Genomic DNA, 20,701 nt, shown 5'->3' on the forward strand with positions numbered 1-20,701 from the left:
TAAAGAATAATGGATTAGTCCTAATAAGCATAGAAAAATAAGGGTCACTGAGGCAAGACTTGATGATGGCCCTTTTGAGCACTTTCCAGGAAAAAAGGAGTCAGGTTTCTAACATTTGCGTCCTAACTGTAAGGTTTCCCACGGAGCATCACAGATTTATTATCTTATTTTATCCCAGTGCTGCTAGGCATTCATATCACATAGTTTCCTGTGTTCTCATTTATGCTCACCTTATACACTTTTCTTATTCTTTCTCATTATAAATTACAAATTGGTTTCTGATTATGATTTGGCTTCTGTGGGCCCATCCACTATAAACTTCAATGAGGACCTCCATGAGAAAACTTCTACACCTTCAAAGCTAAAAAGCAAGCCCAGCCAAATTTCCTTTGGATACTATTTCTATACCACTACCAACTAATTGCAAGATGGACCAATATCTATACCTACTACATAAAATGTGTTGAGAGAAACTTGAAAGAAAACTCTCCTACACCTACTTAAGATGACTTCTGTCATGAGCGTAGCTGAAATTCTTATAGTTGTCCTTCCTTCTAAAAGTGCTGGGAGTTACCTCAGAACACTGGCCAAGTTTATGAGTCTGAGTTCATTAGGCTTTTTGGTTGCAAGGAACAAAGACTGACTCAAGAATTGCCTCAAGAAAGGTTGTGTATTGTAAGGATGCAGGTGGTTCTTAAGAGCAAGGAATGTCACAGGAATTCAGGAAGGTCTGGGGCAATAGGAGAGTCAAGAACCAAGCACGAGAACAAGAGGATTATGATTTTGCCCCTCAGCATCAGAAGCTCAATCATTTTCAGTTTTGTGTACCACCATTAATGGGCTTAAGCTGTCTCTTAATTCTGCCTCTCTGTGTTTTCCCTTCCGTTTTTGTTTAGCCGCTATCATTCATGTTCAGGCAGGGCCTTTGCAACCTGCCTCCTCTGTGCTGCTGGCCAGCCTATAGACCAACTCTCCTTGGGTCAGGTGCTCAGCTCATACAATCACCTGGCTGAGGCAGGGCTTTTGAATGGTTAGAACCCGGTCACCTATGCCTCAGGCACCCAGACGATCTGAGCATGAAGCAGTTCTCATCAGAAGAAGCTGTGGGTTGGCAAGAACTTACTGGTTAATAGAACCTATAATTAATTCATATAGCCAGAGAACCCAGATATAGGTATGTGAATGGGCTAGATCAGGATCCATTTAAAAATACAGAATTCTGGGTTTCACACTAGATCTACTGAATTAAAATCTCAAGGTGGAGGATTAGAGAAATAAATTAATGTATATAAAATCTCTGCAAGTAACCATTGCTTTGGCATTGTGAGGGAACAGAGCTATGTGACGGATGAGAAGTGTCAGTCTCAAGGTTAGGAAGTCTTCTTGATTCTTCTAATAAATTTGTAGAGGAATTCTCTTGTACTCTAAGTGAACGTGTGGGTGAAATCACACTTGAAAAGTAGAAGTGCTAAGGTGAAGTAGATTCCTCTAAAAGAAATAAAAATATATAAGAATTGTTTTCCTGTAGTTCCCAGTGTTTACACAAATGACAAATCTGAGAGACCAGCAAGAACTAATGTTAAATTCAACACCGTGACCTTTTGGTGTGGCCTCATAAAACAGTTGAGAATTGGCTTCATTTTTTTTCCTTATCTATAACAGGTATAACAGTGAAATATCATAAGCAACATGTAAACTAATTTTATCAAAATGCTACCTGAATTATAAATAAAATTAAATTTTCAAAAAATAATTCAGGAAAACCTTTTGCTTTAATGAGAGAAAGCCAATAAACTGTTTTGTGATGTTTCAAAGGCAGAGTTGTTTAATATAAATATATTCTAGTAATATCAATATAAAAATAAGCACATACTTCTGGGTATTATTACCTTTATTACAAAACAAATATTTTATGTTGAGGTAACATTTCAAAGGGTATTTGGCAAAAATCAATTGAAATCTATATACACAATTTTATGTGCAATATATGTAAAGAACTCAGAGGACAGTTTTTCTAGTATTGCACATGGACTGATTTTAGAAAAAAAATAAAGCTAAAAGTTATCTCTTTAAAGAGGAATTTCCTGCTCACACTCTCCCAATCTAATCCATATTATCACCAGCAGTCAATAAGCATGTTCATGGGAGTTCCACAAAAAAAGGTCAAAAATGATAAATTAGTTGAAAAAAAAGTTTTGTTTTTCTAAAACACCTTTCTGGTTCATAGCATGAAAGTGCTCTCACAGACTAAATATTCAATAATATAAGATTTACTACTGCTTATCCCAAGAATAAATAGAATTATCTCGTCTTCATTGGAGAAATCCTATACAATGCTCTGACTCCAGTGTCTTCTCGAAGGCAAACTTGGTTGCCCTCTTCTATGCTGTCACATATTTTGTTCATCCTTTTGTTATAGCACTCACCCTATGGGATTGTAGTAATTCTTGTTTCCCTCATATGTATTCCTCGTTAGCGCTTTAGCTTTATTTTCCCTCTGTAAGCTCCTCAGGAGCAAGAAACAAATCTTAAGCTTCTGTATATCCCCAGCACCTAGCACAGAGCCTGGTACATAGTAGAACCTCCATAACTATTTGTTAGGTTCATGAGTTAAGAACTATTTCAGTTGTGAAGCTATGATGCATGTCTTTCCTGGCTTCCAGTCTCATTGAGTGTGTTCTGGTGTCATTCCACATTATTGAAAACTCTATGGTTGGTGACACCCTAGAAACATGTATAATGTCCAGCATTTCCTTTCAGAAAGAAATGGCCTCCCATTATCTTTCTGATAAAAACACATCAATAAATTATAGTTATAATTTTTTCCCTACTCTCCCACCCCCAAGACTCCTTTACATGAGAGCCACTTCTTAGGAAAGCTGATGTTAATAGCCATCTTGGCAATCATTGTCATCTTGATCCCCAATGGGTTTGTTGTGATAAGCATCGACTGTTAATTTTCTGCTTTCTATCTCAGTGTTTTTCAACTGGCCATGTTCCTCACTGCTTGACTTACTCTCAGTAGAGTTGCTATCTTCTTGTGATTTGCTACTGTCCTGAGAATCGCTGCTATCATCTTCCTCAGACTGGCTGTCCTGCTCAGACTGGCTTTCCTCGCTCTGGCTCTCTGTGGAGTCACTCTGAGACTGGAGGCCCTCCTGGCTAGAGCTGTTCTCTTCCTCAGTGGACTCCGAACTTTCCTCTGAATATTTGAGGCTCTCATTGGATTCACTGTCAGCTTGCTCCTCTCTGGATTTGCTTTCTGAACTGGACGGTTTACTCAAGTTGTCCTCTTCACTGGAGTCACTGTCTTCCTGGCCTTCTTCTGAGTGGCTGGAGGTATTATCTGGATTGTCACCCCTGGACTTACTCACTGCCTCTTCCTGAGATTCACTACTGGTTTCTTGAGATGGCAGGTCAAGCTCTTGACTAGACTCACTGCTGGGGTCTTCTACAGTTTGACTGTCTTCCTGGGATGGACTGTCCTCACTGTCTTCTTTAGATTCACTTTTGCTGTTTTCCCTGGATTGGCTGAGGTCTGCTTCATGGGAGTTGGTGTTTTCTGTGGACTTACTCTTGACTTCTTCCATTGTGTTGCTATCGTCAAGATCACCTTTGTCATCTTCCACAGAAATGCGGGACTTCCTGAAAAATTTCCCACGGGGATACTCCACTGATTGGCTCTCACCTGAATCCTGAGGGCTTGCTTGCTCATCACTGTTCCCTTTTGATTCTTGTGAGTTGACACTGGCACTATTCATTCTGGAGTGGCTTCTCTCACTTCTGATGGTGTCTGGATCATCGCTCTGCATTCCTTCATCATCAAACTCAGAGCCATCCCCATGGCTACTATCCCCCTCACTGCCGCCTCCCACCCAGTGCTCCTCACTCTCACTCTCTTGAGTGAGGTCATCTCCCTCAGGCCTGCTGTCCCTCTCATCCTCACTGTCAAGATCTCTGCTCTCGCTGGTGGTGTCTTGGGCACTGTCTTCCCCACTAGAGGTACTATCTTCACTGGATTGTGTGGTGTCAGCTGAGTCCTCATCATTTCTGAATCTGGAGTTTCCTCCTTGACTCTCTTCAGGTCCTGGGCCATTGTCATCATCACCAAAGGTGTCGTCTCCACTGTCATCTTCATCATCATCTTTATCCATTCCTTCTTTTCCTCCATTCCTAGAGAGGCCACCAGCTGCTCTATGAACATACTGATGGTCATCAAGGACTAGGCCCTCTTCTGATTCGGTGCTGTCACTGCGGTCCTCATTTACCTAGAATTTGGGGTTAACAGACATAGTAAGTACTTCAGGAGGTGACATAGAGGGTGTCATCTAATATCCATTGAGGTCCTTTCTGCTTTCTTCTTTCTATGTCCCTCATCTAACCCATGGTCAATTTTACTGCTCAATAACATCTCTACCAGAGATTAAAGGGGAAAGATGAGGCATTGGAACTCAAGTCATTCCAAATAAACGGGCAAACAAAACAGAAACAAACTCATAAATGAAGGGAATAAGTTGATGGTTGCCAGATGAGAGGGGTTTGGGGGACAGAGGGGAAAAGGTGAAGAAATTAAGAAGTACAAATTGATAGTCACAAAATACTCATGAGGATGTAAAGTAAAGCATAGGGGATATAGTCAATAATATGGTAATAACTATGTATAGTGTCAGCTGGGTACTAGGCTAGTCAGGGGCATCACTTCTTAAATTATATAAATGTCTAGCCACTATGCTGTACACCTGAAACTAATATAAAATGATATTGAATGTCAACTGTAATTGAAAAAATTTTTAAAGGGAGGAAATGTAAAGGGGAATAAGATATTCAAATTTCCAGATTTAAAACAAATAAGTCATGAGGATGTAATGTACAGCATGGGGAATATAGTCAATAATATTGTGATAACATGGTACAGTGTCAGATGGTTGCTGGACTTATCATGGTGATCACTTCTTTAGGTATATAAATGTTGAATAACTATGGTGTACACCTGAAACTAACATAATATTGTATGTTAGCTATATTTTAATAAAAATCTTTTTAAAAGAAAGAAGAAAGGGTGGCCCTGAGAAAGCTCCTTAATTTGCAGACTCTCTGAATTATAATAGAGTGATCCCAACTTCTTCCCTTCCCTACCCCAGCTTACCTCCAGCATGTTGCCTCAGCTGGGAGATTAAATCATATATAATAAAAAATGGCACAGTAGTGTGGTTTCATTTCTATTTTCACTGCTGCCATTCTGCATTGTCCAAATAGCTGTCTACAGAAATATTCCTTATCTTTTTCCAGAACCTGAAGTCTTATTACTTGAATCATAGAATCATTGAGAATTTTTAGAAAAATCTTCATTCAACTCAAGTCATAAGATGTATCTGATCTATATCATGCCTCACTTTAATGTATATTTCACAGTTTTTGGCATGTTTGCTTCATAGTTTTTAGTTTGGAGTTATGATTATTTTCTTTTGTTTCCTTGGACTTGAGCCCTCTACCCTTGTTATTTATTTACTTATTTATTTTCTGGGCTTAGAAGCAGGAGAATGTAGAAGTGCTTATGCTTTGCCAGTTTTAAATATAAGTGTGCTCAGAATTCATGCTTAAACTCTGTTATTGCACCTAGAGAATTCTTAATATAAACAAAAAAATGAACAAATCCTGTGTTTCTGTAAGTTTTCTTTACAGAAGTAAGTTATAAGTAACCAAGTCATAGAAAAGTTGTAAAGCAATGTCCTTCTTATTTATCTTTCTCGATTCCTATTGGCATTCGAATCACCTATAGAGGTGGGACTGTTAATTGCACAGTGGGAGTATGCTTTATCAACATCCCATCCCTAAGGGTTATTTTCGTCTCACCAGGTACCAACAGAGCCCAATCGCTGCATTCCCAGTGGCCCATTAAGATTGTTATATAGAATTAAATTAAAAATATGATACTCAAGAGTTGATTTCCTTGTTCTAGAGTATGGTTTATTAGTCTTAAAGGTCTTAGACATTATATATTCAGTTTATCCACTGGTTCTGCAAAAAGTACTCCATGTGGTTATGACAAAAACTGCTCGTATCTTGCAAATTTATTTTTTTTTAATTTGAGGAATATTCACAGCTGCATAATTGATGTAATAGGTAGAAATATTTAGGAATCTAATTAAAGAATTGAAAGATACATTGTGAATGTTAAATCATGACAAATAAAGTTGAATCATTTCAAGGTCACACACAAAAAAAGAAACTCAAGTCATTCCATTTCATATAAACTCAAGTCATTCATGCTGCAAATATTTCTGAAAAATCTTTATTGAAATCACATTTATGAAACTCAAATCATATTGTAAGTGTGATTTGTTAAAGTAAACTCTCAGAATTTTTTGTAAATTAAAAGTTGGTTTATAATGCTCATCCATCAAATTGTTTGGTTTAAAACCAAGTTTTTAAAACTATTGGGTGATTTTAAAATAACCCAAAGTTTTTTCTAATCAACTCTGGGGCTGTGGGGGAACTGTATTAGGGAAGAGGATGAAATCTTTTCCAAAATGAACATAAAATGTTGTAGTAAAGTATGTATCTCACCCAATCCATGTTTGTACCTCATTTACCCTGGCAGAGGGTTGCCCGTAGAAGGCTCAGCTAGAAGACTGCGACTAGTGTGACTACCAAGGCAGCTTAGTTCTAATTGTGAGCTCAGACAGATTATCTCCACAAATAAAGCAATGAGATGCTCTGCACAGATAAGGAAGGATAGTGAGTCATTATAATTCTGCTTTGGAAAAATTGGCTCTCTTCCCCATACCCTGTAACAGAGCATTCTTGCTAACTTTTTTCTTTTCATTTTTCCACATGTTCCTATTGATGATGTCTGAGTTTCCAATCTGGAGTACAGGGTGATGAGACCTCTCCATCACTAGAGTTTACACTGGTGTGCTGGAACTCAGCATCTGTTTAGCTTCCCATACCTTAGGAGGCAGCCTTCTCAAACAGAGACTGTTACTCTCATTTGAGCTTAGAGAACCCTGAGGTAATAAATTACAGCATCTCCAGAAAAGAGCATTCCCCAGTTCTACGCCTATAAATGTCTATAATGTTCCTCTGACAGACCTTTAGTAAATAGTGGTTAAAAGCCTAATAATTCATCTTCCAATTGTGGTTGAGTATAGAATGCAGTATGGGTCAGAGCTTCAGAGAGAAACCTGGTTCCTGGAATCTCTGGAGCCCCACAGGGTTCAGTTTGAACAAAATGATAGGACAGCTAAGAAAGTAATGACAAATTTGTCTTAGAGAAATGAAGAAAGAGCAGGAGGAGGAGGGGGATGAAAAAGCAAGGCAACGTTTTATTAAATGGATGTAAGCTAAGTCAGCTGTTCACACTCCCAGGACCACAGATGAGACTATTTTAAAGAGAAAGTCATGACTAAAGATTTTTCAATAAAGTTCCCTCAGGGTTCTACTATTCTCTCCTCCAACAGGATCCTTAACATGGAGGAGGTCTCCCGGCCTAGCAGGCACTTCATGCCATGTTAGCCAGACCACCTTTCTCTGCCTGATATGAATTGCTCTAATTGAAAAAACAACATTTGAGATTGATGAATGAGCTATTACTTGCTAGCATGGTCTGTGACCGTGTGTGTGTGTGTGTGTGTGTGTGTGTGTGTGTGTGTGTGTGCGCGTGTGTGTGTTATTTTTAACTAGAGGGAATTTAGGGACTGTCGTGCGGGGCGGCCTGCAGGGCCTCAGCTCCTGCTCCCCACATAAGAACGCAGGACATGGTGAGGCCAAAAAGGGACACCCACGGAGCCATAGGTAGGGGAGTCATACCACTATAGTCTCACTGGAGGCTGGATTCACACGACATGCAACCTGCTGTCCGCTTTTCTGCCTGCCAACTGACCGACTCCACTTGCTAGCTTCAATCTGCCGTGCTAGCTGCAATCCGCTCTTGCTAGCTCAGCCACCATCTTCTTGCTAGCCCCCATTTTCTGCTAGCGTAGCCACAGCAGTTATATTAGTGGCCAATGGCTCACTGGTTATAGCTGACGGCCAACTAGCCACAGCTGATGGCCATCCAATGATAGTTGATGGCCATTTACTACCTAAGCCAGCACTTCCCCATGTGAGGCCGAGAGCCTGGAAACTGCACTCTGGGACTCTGTCCCCACAGGGACACAATGTCTATAATCTGGCCCCAGTGATAAATATGTCCACATCTGAATTCTCTCAGTCATATTTACCTTCTTATTTTATGGAATATTTAGTCAGCATAACCAATGGTTAGAAAATATTATATTTAGAATGGTTGCCAGGTAATTTAATCTAACATTGTTTCCTTCAGCTGCTAAGTAACCTGAAAAGTTTAAAAAGGTCTGTTTAATTACCTGTTCCTCTGAGCTAACTGTACTTTCTTCTGATGACTCACTGCTCTCCTAAAAGGAAAAAAAAATATATATATATGTTACTTGGTAATTCCTGAAGGAAGGAAAAAATATAATACACATCAAATGCTTGTGGTTTGGATTTACTACTTTCCAAATGGCCTAAGGTGATGAGAAAAGTGTTCAAGTTATTTTATGAGATGTTTATGACAAAAAATAAATGAGATAGTTACCAAGGGTGGTGTGGGTGTCTGAGCCAAATGACCCTGTAAAAAAGGAAGGAAAACAAGTTACTCCTTCACAGATGAATCATGTCATCACAAATATTTAGTATAATTTTAGGAGATTTTTAAAAGTTTCTTAATATGTATTTTATATTTACATGAGTAATAATAATGATGATATGACTTAAAAAATGAATGTGGGATGACAAATGGCCTGAAAAAAACCTTTTTTGATATAAAAGACCTAGAAAAATCATTGTATTTCTGATACGTCACTTAGAGAAAAATATACTTTCTTTGAAACTGGTTGTTCATACAACTTAGAGGAAACGTAACGTAGGAAAACCAGAATGGGAACTCAGAACCCAGATTTAAGTCTCAATTAGCTCCTCGGTTTTGGTTTTAGCCCTGAAAACCAACCATCTTGGTGCTAGTGCTGAAATTCATATATTCCAGGAAACCCCTAAGTCTCAAGTAAACTGCAATAATTGGTCAGTCTATGTGAATTTGGACCATTCACTTCACCTGTCTCATATCAGTTGTTTTTAGAAATTGAGAATATTAACAACCACTGTGTGGTACCCCACAGGGTTGCTCTGAAAATGAAACTAGCTAATGACTACAGAAGCATCTTGAGAACTATTCAGTATGATATAAACTAAAGAAATGATCCATTTTGAGAACATCCACTTTATAAAATTCCTTAGGAGAAACAACTGAACAGAGAAAGCCATTAAATCTTTCTTGAGACACATAAAGTCCCCAAAATAAAAAACAAATACTAAATCTGAAACTTAACTAGTCATAGTTCTGATTTATTTCATTTTTTTAAATCTTGTAAGAATTCTAAGAATGCCTGAGCCACCTCTGGTTCCCTTTCCCCATCTCCTCCTTCCCCTTGAGCCAGGCAAAATCCCAAAGTCCCACGTGGCTTAAAGCTGCTGACATATGGGTGTGAGGACCCAAGGGACAGAGTAGAGCAGGGAGGAGCTGCTATCAATAGGTTTTCAAAGAGCCTCTCAGCAGTGATCCGCTGGGGATATGTCCTCAGAGGAAGGAGCTATAATCACTTCCAGTCTTTGCCCTGTGACACTGCATGCAGGAACAGTGGCAGACTCTAGTCAGTTTTATTTGAAATTAAGGGGTGGAAGGGAGCAAGACATTGGTATTTTTCTCATGCCAAGGCTAGGCTTGAGAACACAGCATGTTTGTGGTACTCTTACAGTCTCTGGTTGAATGAGGGAAAGGATCTACAGTGGCTGCTTTTAAAATTGACCAACCTAATGACTAGATGCAAGTTCATGTAATGTCTTTTCCAGCCTGAGGCTGGGGCAGGACCCGGTCTCAGGCCTCTGACATTATCTTCCCACCACTCATAGCATTTTGTGCCCAAGCTGTATCATACACAAAAGTCAGCAGAATACAACGTAATGAATAAAACACTGACTTAGCATAAGATTTTAACCCTTACGTGTAGTTCCAATCTTGAGAACCTACTGGCCTCCTAGACCTAGTCAATTCCTGAGAGGGATAGAACACACTGGTAAATAATGTGGATTCTGGAGCCACGGTGACCTGTGTTCAAAGTCTGGCTCTAACACTTATTAACTGTATAACCCAGGCAGACTAAGTTACTCTCTCTGTCTCAGAGTTCCCATTTGTAAATTGTGAATAAAATACAACACCTAATTCATTGGGATATTGTGAAGACTGAGAAAGCTAATGCATGTAAAGCACACAGAACCATGCCTGGAGATGGTTCTTGGGTTATTGAGAGTTAGTAACTATTGGATTATTCAGAGTTAATACTCAGTTAGCATTAGCTGTTTTTCTGAAGACTCTAGTATCCTCTTATTCTTCTTTCTTTTCTCACTTTCCAGGACTTGATGTCCTGCCTAATTAGACTGCTCTTGGCAAAGCATATTTATAGTCCTAATCCTCCAAGGGCAGTCTTGGATCATTGTCATGCATCTCCTTGCACTATTATAAACATCCATTAGGAAAGTAGAGCGCAAGAAGAAAATGCTTCCTCAGCAAATTATCCTATTAAAGTGGAGTGGAAGCATTATATAAACTAGATTTTCTTACATGAACTACAAATTATAGTTCTTACTATCTATGTTATAAATTATTAATGTGCTCATTAAATCAACAGTTTCAACAATTGCGATGGAGCTACTTTGTTTTACTAATAATATATTACAATAAAAATAATTCAAAAAATCTTATTTCAACTCACCTTCCATTCTTCAGAACTCTTGGATTCAGTATATTGATACCTGGCTACCTAGAAAATTGAGTACACATGGTCAGCCCACAGAGGAATGTCCAAGGCGGCAGCTAGCTATTAACATGCTACCACTTAGGAGCAGTGGTAGTCTAATTTTAGCAAGCCTGAGAATCACCTGGAGACCTGTTAAAACACAGATGGCCGTGCCCCACCCCTACAGAGTCTGTTTCAGTGGGTCTGAGGTCTGACCGAAGAATTTACATTTCTAACAAAGTCCTAGTGGATGCTGCCAGCCTGCGGATGTCACTTTGAGAACCACAGCTTAGGAGGAAGAAAAATGAGAATCATAACTGTATCAATGGCAACTGAAGAGAATAAGGAATAACTTGAATGATATCGTTAAGAAAACAGCTTCCCAAGAAACTACTATATTTATCTGACTGGAACATACACAGCCACCTTTGTTGATATCCAGTGAAACTCATAAAATTTTAGGTATAAAAGATAATTTTCATATAGCCCTATCCTGGTACTTACTGGAAGAGCACAGGACAACCCCCAAAGGAACATAAGCAGGATGCTGGTCTTCATAGCCGGGAGTGACACCTCCACCTGTGATGAAGAACAGATGTTTTTCTCCATGCTAAAAACCATATAGGAGCTTCAGCTTTTTCTATTTAACAAACAACTCATGCAAATGTCCATCAACTGATGAATAGATAAATAAAATGTACTATATCTATACAATGAAATATTATTCAGCCATATAAAGGGATGAAGTACTGATACATGCTAAAAAGTAGAAGAACCTTGAAAACATTATACAAAATGAAAGAAGGTAGACACAACAGACCCATATTGTATAATTCCATACAAATGAAATGTTTGAAATAGGCAAATCTGTAGAAACAAAGTAGAAAAGTGCCCAGGATGAGGAGATGGGGAGTTGTGGGTTGACAGCTAAGGGTAAATTTTGGAGGTGATGAAAATGTTCTAAAATTGAGTTTGGTGAGGGTTGAACAACTCGGTGAATATTTTAAAAACCATGAACTCTACACTTCAAATAGGTAAAGTATATCTGTGAGTTACAACTCAATAAAGTTGTTTAAAAAACAGAAAAAACCTTACTCCTGAGAGATAAATTTAAAACTTTTCCATGAGGAGCTCTATAAATACTTCTTCATTAACACATAAAATATGATAAATGGAGGGAAAAGTAAAGAGAAATTTCTGACCATTCATATTCATAATTATGCAGCTCGGTGTGGAAGAGCAACCGGGCAAATATATTCCCCCAGAAAACTAACATTGATACCACTGATAGGTGGTGAGCATTTGTCTACATACACACACACATGCACACACACACACACACACACACACACACACACACACAGCTTTTCAGTCATATCTATAACCTCGTAATAATGTCTAGACAAAATAAATTGGTTTTGCATTTTTTTTCTTGATCTGTAAGAGATGTACTATGGCAGACTTCATATTGCAGCTCCAGAAAGCTCCTAATATCTACTGTGCTACGTTTAGTCATACATTATACATGATTATGCTAAATTCTTTTAAGTGTCATTCCCAGTACTGAAGGCTCTCGGGCAGATTAAAGGTTTGCAATGCACTTGTGAATCATGCTGAGAGAAATAGGCCAAATCAGACTGCATTTTCCTGGAGGGTGGTTTCATTTCACACCTTAAGAACTGGTGATTTGGAAACAATTTGTTCTCTATCTAAAAGTGGGTGTAATAGATGCTAATGTAAAAAGTTATTGAAATGATTTTGAAGGAAAATATTAGGAAAATTATTACATTTGCCCTGCACTGGTAAGCCCTGCGGCTGCCTTAACAACTAGTCAGATAGACTTCCATACATTTTGTGAAGAATTCTGCAAGTTTATTGCAGACTTCACTTTTGTTGATTTGTTTCTTTCAATGTTAAATATATACTATAACAAGATCTAAGTGAGAGATTCTCAACCTGGCTGTATATTAGTATCACCTGGGGAGATTTAAAGATGCTCCAATGCCCAAATCCCACTGCAGAGTAATAAATCAGTTCACTGGGAGTGGAAAGAGGCATGGGTTTGTTTTTAAGGTGCTCAGTGATTTTAACCCTTGATCTAAGAAATAAGCGTACATTGCTCAATAATGTCTGAATATGCTGAATAATGTCTGAAACACTGGGCTCGAGAAGTCATCTAATCTGATTTTTTAAGTTTATTCCATAAAACAATAGAAATCCTAAGAAAAGGAGGCTAGAAATGTTCCTCATTTCTGCTCAAATGGTCCAACAGAACCTCTCATTTTATATCATGAGCATCATGCCTCTTCAATATTGTCATTCTTTGTTTTGTTTTCTTTATTCTAATTCAGCATAGTTCGTATCAATCCTTGTGTTTTGATATTATTTAAATTCCTTTTTCAAATCCTTTCCCTAATATCAACAGACAAAACATGAAAATGCTCAACTGAACCTAAAACAAACCTAATTTAACATGATGTTACTTCTGAAGGAAACCAGAATATCTCATCCCAAAATATGCCTCTTTCACATAAAAATTATTTTGAGCTGAGGCTCTTGAGAAACAGCAGCTTCAACAACCAAAGTGTTCTTCGATAGATGAATGGATAAAGAAGATGTGGTATATATACACAATGGAATACTATTCTGCCATAAGAAAAGATGAAATTAGTGCCATTTGTGACAACATGGATGCATTTTGAGAATATAATGCTAAACTAAATAAGTCAGAAAACATTGAGAACCATATGATTTCACTGATATAAAACTGAAAACAACAAAGGAATAAGACAACCAAATGAAGAAACAAAAACTCATAGACACAGACAATAGTTTAGAGGATAAGGGAGGAAGGGGGTGGTAGATGAGGGTAAATGGGATCCAATATATGGTGATGGAAGGAGAACTGATTCTGGGTGGTGAGCACACAATGTGATATATAGATGATGTAATACAGAATTGTACACCTGAAACCTATGTAACTTTACTAATAGTTGTCACCCCAATAAACTTCAATTAAAAAGAAGAAGAAGAAGAAGAAGGAGAAGGGCGTTTTGATCCTCCTTTTCCTACCTGAAAGCAGGAGATAAAACTCGCTGTACCAGGAGGAAGGAAGGCATTCTTATCACCAGAGATGGAGAATCAAGGCTGATAGAAATCGGTACAAACCTTGATAAACTAACCCTTACCTTCCTTGTCACTTCTTCACAATTTACTACCCCGAGCCCAAACCCCGTTTTCTTGTCAATTCTTCACAAATGTACTGTTTCTTTGTCTACATGCTATAAAAGCTTTCTGTTTCGATCACTTCTTTAAGTCTTCATGCTCTTGTGAGAGCTCCCACATGCATTAAAAAATTTTAACAAAACTTGTATTCTTTTCTCCTGTTAATCTGTCTTAGGTCGGTTTAATTCTTAGGCCCAGCAGGCGACCCTAAGAAGATGGAGAAGATTTTTTCCTCTTCTATACTTCCCTTTAGTTCCCACAATCAAAACTTTCTTTTAAATTCTTAGGTTCATTTTTTAAGGAAAAGAAAGTTTCCCCTGTGTGTGATACTCTCAAAATAACTGCATGCCAATGGTTTTGGCTTCTTGATCAAATAAAAATTAGGCTGCTCACTATTTTAATTTTCAAAGTGAAATTTGAATAGGGTGGTGATCTCATGCTGCTCTGAAAAGTAGCAAATATTACAGCCTTGATAAAATGCCAATGAATACTGAGTTCTTGTCTGTATTTTCTTTTGCTTCTCTTATCTAAATAGCAGCACCACCAACAATAACAACAAAAAAGGAGATGCACTACACCAATGAATGTTGTGTTTTTTATAAAGGAAGTATGAACTTCCAGTTTTCAAGTTTCTTAGGGATAGAATATTACGAAACCTAAGGAAGATACATTAACTTGCTCATGCTTCTAGAAGTAGCATTTAGCACCCTGACCTAAAATAATAATTTCCCACATGGAGATCTGATTAACTAAAATAAAATGTAGCCTGGGGTCCTGAGGGTGCTATTATTGCCTCCCAAAAAAATATAGTCTGCCATAAAGCATTAAAGAAAGTCAGATCTTCAACTCTATGTTAGAGTTTTAATTAGTAATTTTGATAAAAATAATTACATTTTTGTGAAGCATATTTCCAAATGAGAGCTCCAAATTTTATAAACTTCTTAGGTGCCACCCTAATTATAGAAGCAGATATGCAGTAGCCCTATTCTGAGTAATAAATTAGCAAAATATCTACAAGCCTGAAAGATATGAGCCCAGAACCCCAAGTTCTTCTTCAGTGATTGGTAAATATAATTTCTACACTGTACGTGCTGTCATTCTATGATAAGAGCATGTAACAAAAGGAAATCAACAACCTCAGTTTGAGTTCCATCTATTTGGAAGGCAGTGTATGTATTACAGTGTATGTATTGATAAATCAACCTTTACCAATTGTTTTCCCAGAGCTGAAAATATCCAAAATGTTTCAGATCTGGAGAAGGAAATTGCTGTTCCTTCTCTCTCTGACTACCCTCAAGTGTAGCCAGAACATCTCTGTGCTCTTAAGTAAGAAAACTTGTTCTGAAATTTCCTCAATGTTAATATTCACTTGTACAGTACATATCTTCTTTTTCTGAAATGAAAGAGATGGGCCAAAAGAAGGAAATAAGAACTTGAAAAGTCATAAGCTCAATTTATCATGATTAATTTGTTTATTTTTGACTTAGTGTTGTGTTCCTTAATAATACTAATCAACAATTTATCCATTCATTAGCATCAACAATGTTAATGGAGAACATCCAATGTCACAGATACTGTTGTAGGTTCTGAGTGTATAGCAGTGTGTTACAATGATAATAAGCTGGTCTTACAAAAGTAAAATTACCCAGAACCCAACTAACTAGAACATCCATTAGCTAGAATTTCCTTCTATTTTTAAATTAATTTTTATTAAATTTATTGGGGTGACATTGGTTAGTAAATTTATATAGGTTTCTATAATACATCATCTGTATATTGCGTTTGTTCACCACCCAGAGTCAGTTCTCCTTCCATCACCATATATTTGAACCCCCTTACCCTCTCCTAGTATCCTCCCTCTCCCCTTAACCTCTGATAACCACTAAACTGTTGTCTGTATCTATGGGTTTTTTGTTTTTTGTTTATTTGCCTTGTTCATTTGATGCTTTCAGTTAAAAGTTGTTTCATTATTACTCTTTGAAAATAAGGTGTAATTTGGCTAGGACATGAATTCTATCAGGAATTCAGAGAACTAAACAAATATATCAATACAAATGTCTAATCTTTCCAATCGTAATTGTCTTGAGATCAATTACAACCAACCCCATGTTATATGCGATCAACTAGAGTAAAAATAATTCCTAGGTGTCCCAAAAATTAAGTATAGATTTGGAAGGCCTCTAAGCATCTGAGGCACGTTGGTCCATGTCACCATTTTGTGGTAGGTAAGTGGCCTAATGCCCTTTAGAATACTGTTTGTTCCCATGTTTCAATCAATCAGATCAAAGTAGGTTAGTCTACTTGGCCCTCAGTTAAACAGAAAGTATGGTTCACCAGAGTTTATTGCTTCTGGAAAAGACAGGTTGCTAGAAGTATTGCTATTACACATGGATCTTCTAGATGGCATGCGGAATATGTTACCTGACCACAGCTCCCACCTCTGTTATGGAAGACACACACTTCTGATATAGATGAAGAAGTGGGATAAATATAGCAAATAAAAAGACATATAAACAGGGGTATGTATATAATCCTAAGTTTCCTACATTAGAAAATGTTTTAAAAGACAATTGTATTCAACATTTATTGAATTCTGGCTGTGTGCAAAGCGTCACACCCAGCTAAATAACACAAAAGCATTGTAATGATAACACCCTTGGTTTATTTCAGTGGACTTAGCATATTCTTTCAGTTACTTAGTACATAACAAATATTATTGAATGTTGTCTAGATGAATAGCATTAAGTGGTTTTTAGTTTAAAAGACCATGTGTTAGAAGTCCTACCAGTCCAGTTTAGATTCTTTCATAATGTCCTGTAGGCCATGAACATCACTATATCCATAAAACCTAAATGTAAAAGTTTCTGTTTTGCCAACTAAAGCTAAACTTCAAAAGGACTTTCTATCTGCCCCCTGTTCTGTAAACTTTCCCTTTCAGAACTACTATGCAGAGATCTAATTAAAATACTACCGAAAAAAACACCTGGTTCTATTGACTTAACATGTCATTTTAATATCATTATTTACTGTGGCATAAACAACAGGCACAAAAATGGGAATCATTTTTATCCAAGGCACAGCTCTCCCCATCTTTCTCTGCATGGCGTAATTCCTCTCAGCATGTATACATATTTAGTATTTTCCAAACAACACAACAGAAATCATTTAAAAAAATATTAAACCATGAGAATGTCTTACCCTCCTCAGCTCACAAAGACTTTTCCCAAAAAGTCTCAGCAATCAGGCTGATGTTCGCACAGAGCAAATCTATGCCCAATAAAGCCACACTTCTGTTGATGTTCTGAACATTTCTCTGATGGTGCAGGAATTTAAACTCTGCTTCAGCTCTTCCTAGCCAATCAGCCTTGGGCTGGGGGGTGACTGACATCACAAGGTGTCACCGGGACTCCAGTACACCCACACTTCCTCCAGCTTGCAGAGGAAGAGTTTCCCTAAAAAGCTCTTGTGGTTCCCAAATGACTAGACTAGTTTCCATTAAATTGAAGATCTTCCTAAAGCTTTATTTTGATTTCTAAATATATGTCATTCACATCCATGCGGGCTTGTGAGCATTATAAACAATGACAGTATCTTCCACCCACCGGTAGATCCCAGCAGACGCAAGGATGGGAAAAGGAGAGTCAAAGAGTGGGTAGAAAGTTTCCTGTTAATGTACATTTCCGGGTTGCACATGAAGAACCTACTAAAATACTAGATTTGCCTAAACTGTTGGTGTTGAGAATTGGGCTTTTATTCATTCCTTTTTGTTTTCTTTTAACAACCTCTATTACTTGTCTCCTTTTCCTCTCATCTCCCAACCCCCACATACACACAGAAGTCCAACATTTTTACTAATCTGGTGAAGTATCCACTTACCGAATTCTGTGGTGACTGGAAATGTTAAAGCACCACCCTAAGTTACTTTTGTTTTTAATCAAAAATAATCTAAATCTAATACTTCCTTATTCCCATCCCGTGTCCCCCACCCCAAACTGCTTGCCACAGTTTTGTTTTAACTCTGGCAACTCTTTGAAATCAGAATTGGATTAAGGAGAGGACTGTCTGGGTAGCATCCAGAGAAAGAAATTTCTGAGGGACTGTCTGCCATCACTGAAAATGTAATGAAATGGATAAAATGGTATTGATCAGGACTCTTCAGGGGGTGTATTTGGTGTAGGGAGCTGGAGTGGAGTTGGCACTAACCAAGGAGCCCGCTCAAGTAACAATAGAACCATTGAACAAGTATTTAAAACTGTATGTCCTTGGAATTTAAATTCTTCAAGAGTGAGGATGTTTGTTTTGTTTCCTGGTGTACCCAGTGTCCTAATACCTAGAACGGTTTCTGAGTCATAATAAGCACTCAGTAAGTACTTTTATGAATGACTGAATGGATTGGTTTTAAAATGGGCCAAATTATTAGCTTGCCTGTAGTACCCACATGACTCACTCTGACTTTTTTGCAAGTTTTATAATTGTTGGAAATTGTATTTGATCTCCTAACAACCTGGTTCTAGAGAACTTGGGTGCCTAACTTTGTCTAGGAAACTCATATCAAATATATGGATTCTTATTCAATGTGAACTGCAGGGAATTAGGGAGCACAAAATGAGGGGGGGTATATTTTCATGTAGGGCTTAGAAAACCAAAGATTATATGGGTAAGATATAAATTGCCTGTGTTCTGTTCTGCTTCTGAATTACACTTCCTGGTGGTTTCTATCACTGAAGAAACTTATAATTTTTTTAAAGGTTTTTTTTTTCGTTTTTCATTGGGGAAGGGGAACAGGACTTTGTTGGGGAACAGCGTGTACTTCCAGGACTTTTTCCAAGTCAAGTTGTTGTCCTTTCAATCTTAGTTGTGGAGGGTGCCATTCAGCTTCAAGTTGTTGTCTTTTTCGTCTTAGTTGTGGAGGGCGCAGCTCAGCTCCAGGTCCAGTTGCCGTTGCTAGTTGCAGGGGGCACAGCCCACCATCCCTTGCCGGAGTCAAACCGGCAACCTTGTGGTTGAGAGGACGCGCTCCAGCCAACTGAGCCACCCGGGAGCTCAGCGGCAGCTCAGCTCAAGGTGCTGTGTTCAATCATAGTTGCAGGGGGTGCTGCCCACCATCCCTTGCAGGACTCCAGGAATTGAACTGGCATCCTTGTGGTTGGGAGCCCACTGGCCCATGTGGGAATTGAACTGGCAGCCTTCGGAGTTAGGAGCGTGGAGCTCTAACCGCCTGAGCCACCAGGCCGGCCCCCAAGAACCTTATAATCTTATGTCAGAGCACATTCTGGGAAGATTTTGGCAGATGGTGTTACATACAAGTCACTGTTTGAGAATCTCTCCAACTCCTCACATAAAAACAGATAAAGCAACTTGGTAACAAAACTATACACCATGGACAACATTTATAGCAAACTAAATGTTTTAGTTACCTATTGCTGTATTAAAAGCCACTCCAATACTTTGTATCTTAAAACAATGACCATTTTATTATCTCTTATAACTGAAGCTACAGTTATCTGGGGATTCAACTGGAATAGAATATTCAAAATTGTTCTTTTATATGGTTGTTACCTGTGAGCTGAGATAGTGCCATTATTATGAGCATTTCAATTCTCCTTCGCGGGGCCTCTCCTTGTAGTTTGGCCTTCTTACATGGTGGCTGGCTGGGATCCCAGGGCTTCACAAAATGTCACTTCCTCCACATTGTACTGGCCAAGTCAGTCACGGGCCATCCCATATTCAGAAATAGCCCCTACCTTTGGATGTGAAGAGCAGAATGAATATACAGGGAGCAGAGGAAAGCATTTGGGAGACTGGTTACCACACTACATGACAGGTTACACCCTCAAACTCCAAACAAAGTGACTGAGGACAAACCACCAACTGCCACAAGATCTACAGCATCATCTCTGCGGGAGTGAAGAGTGGGGAGCAGCAGGACATCTGACGGACCTGAGAACAGGAGGACTCCAAAGCAGTCGATAATTATTGCTGGTAGGTGCCAGTGGCACATTGTAAAATCTGCAGGATCTGGAGCAGTGTAGCCCCTGAGAATTCTCCAAACAGCCACCACAGCTGCCTTCCAGGAGAGACTCATACAGAGGAGAAACTTCTGGGAGTGGAATACAAATTGTACAGAATAGGTACAATAGAGGAGGAAAATGTAAGTGTGGAAGAGGAGGATGGATCCCGGAAATCTTAGACAGCAAGCTGCTATTTTTTTTTTTTAACATAGCATGAAAATAGCAGAAGAGGGAACTGTATAAAAGCTATCCTGAGCCTTGTCTCCTTCCAAAAGTTCAAAAAATCCAATTTTATATTAAACAAAGAGCAAAAAACCTACAAAGTTTAAATCCCATAGAAGCAGAAAAACATCCAACCTTATAGACAATGAGAGCATGCGGAGAATACATTAAAATCATATCTTCTATTTTTAAAAGAGCAGAAAGACATTAACAAAATGACACAATAGATGAGAAAACAACATAAATAAAAGTTAGCATAACTCAGAAATGAAGTATCAGAAATTGGGGGAAAAACATGAAATAAAAGAAAATATTACTTTGGAAATGAAGGCTAACCTACAAGGAACAGGAGAGGGAATAAACACAAATGCAAAAATTCCTTAAAAGAGCTAG

The 20,701-nt window shown here is 38.3% G+C and overlaps 1 protein-coding gene and 1 long non-coding RNA gene across 2 annotated transcripts in view; one reads left to right on the top strand and one right to left on the bottom strand.

Moving 5' to 3' along the window:
- LOC141569643 (uncharacterized) overlaps window positions 1-20,701 on the top strand; it is a 166,203-nt gene that overhangs the window by 107,865 nt on the left and 37,637 nt on the right. The window lies entirely within an intron of this gene.
- On the bottom strand, window positions 1,874-17,378 carry DMP1 (dentin matrix acidic phosphoprotein 1). The gene is made up of 6 exons (XM_019731249.2): window positions 17,274-17,378; window positions 11,355-11,429; window positions 10,827-10,874; window positions 8,597-8,629; window positions 8,367-8,414; window positions 1,874-4,268 (listed from the first exon to the last, which is right to left on the bottom strand). The coding sequence occupies exons 2-6, from the start codon at window positions 11,406-11,408 to the stop codon at window positions 2,886-2,888; spliced, it is 1,566 nt and encodes a 521-aa protein (XP_019586808.2). The 5' UTR covers window positions 11,409-11,429; window positions 17,274-17,378; the 3' UTR covers window positions 1,874-2,885.

The sequence above is a fragment of the Rhinolophus sinicus genome, linkage group LG02, assembly GCF_036562045.2.
Source record: "Rhinolophus sinicus isolate RSC01 linkage group LG02, ASM3656204v1, whole genome shotgun sequence".
NCBI lineage: Eukaryota > Metazoa > Chordata > Mammalia > Chiroptera > Rhinolophidae > Rhinolophus > Rhinolophus sinicus.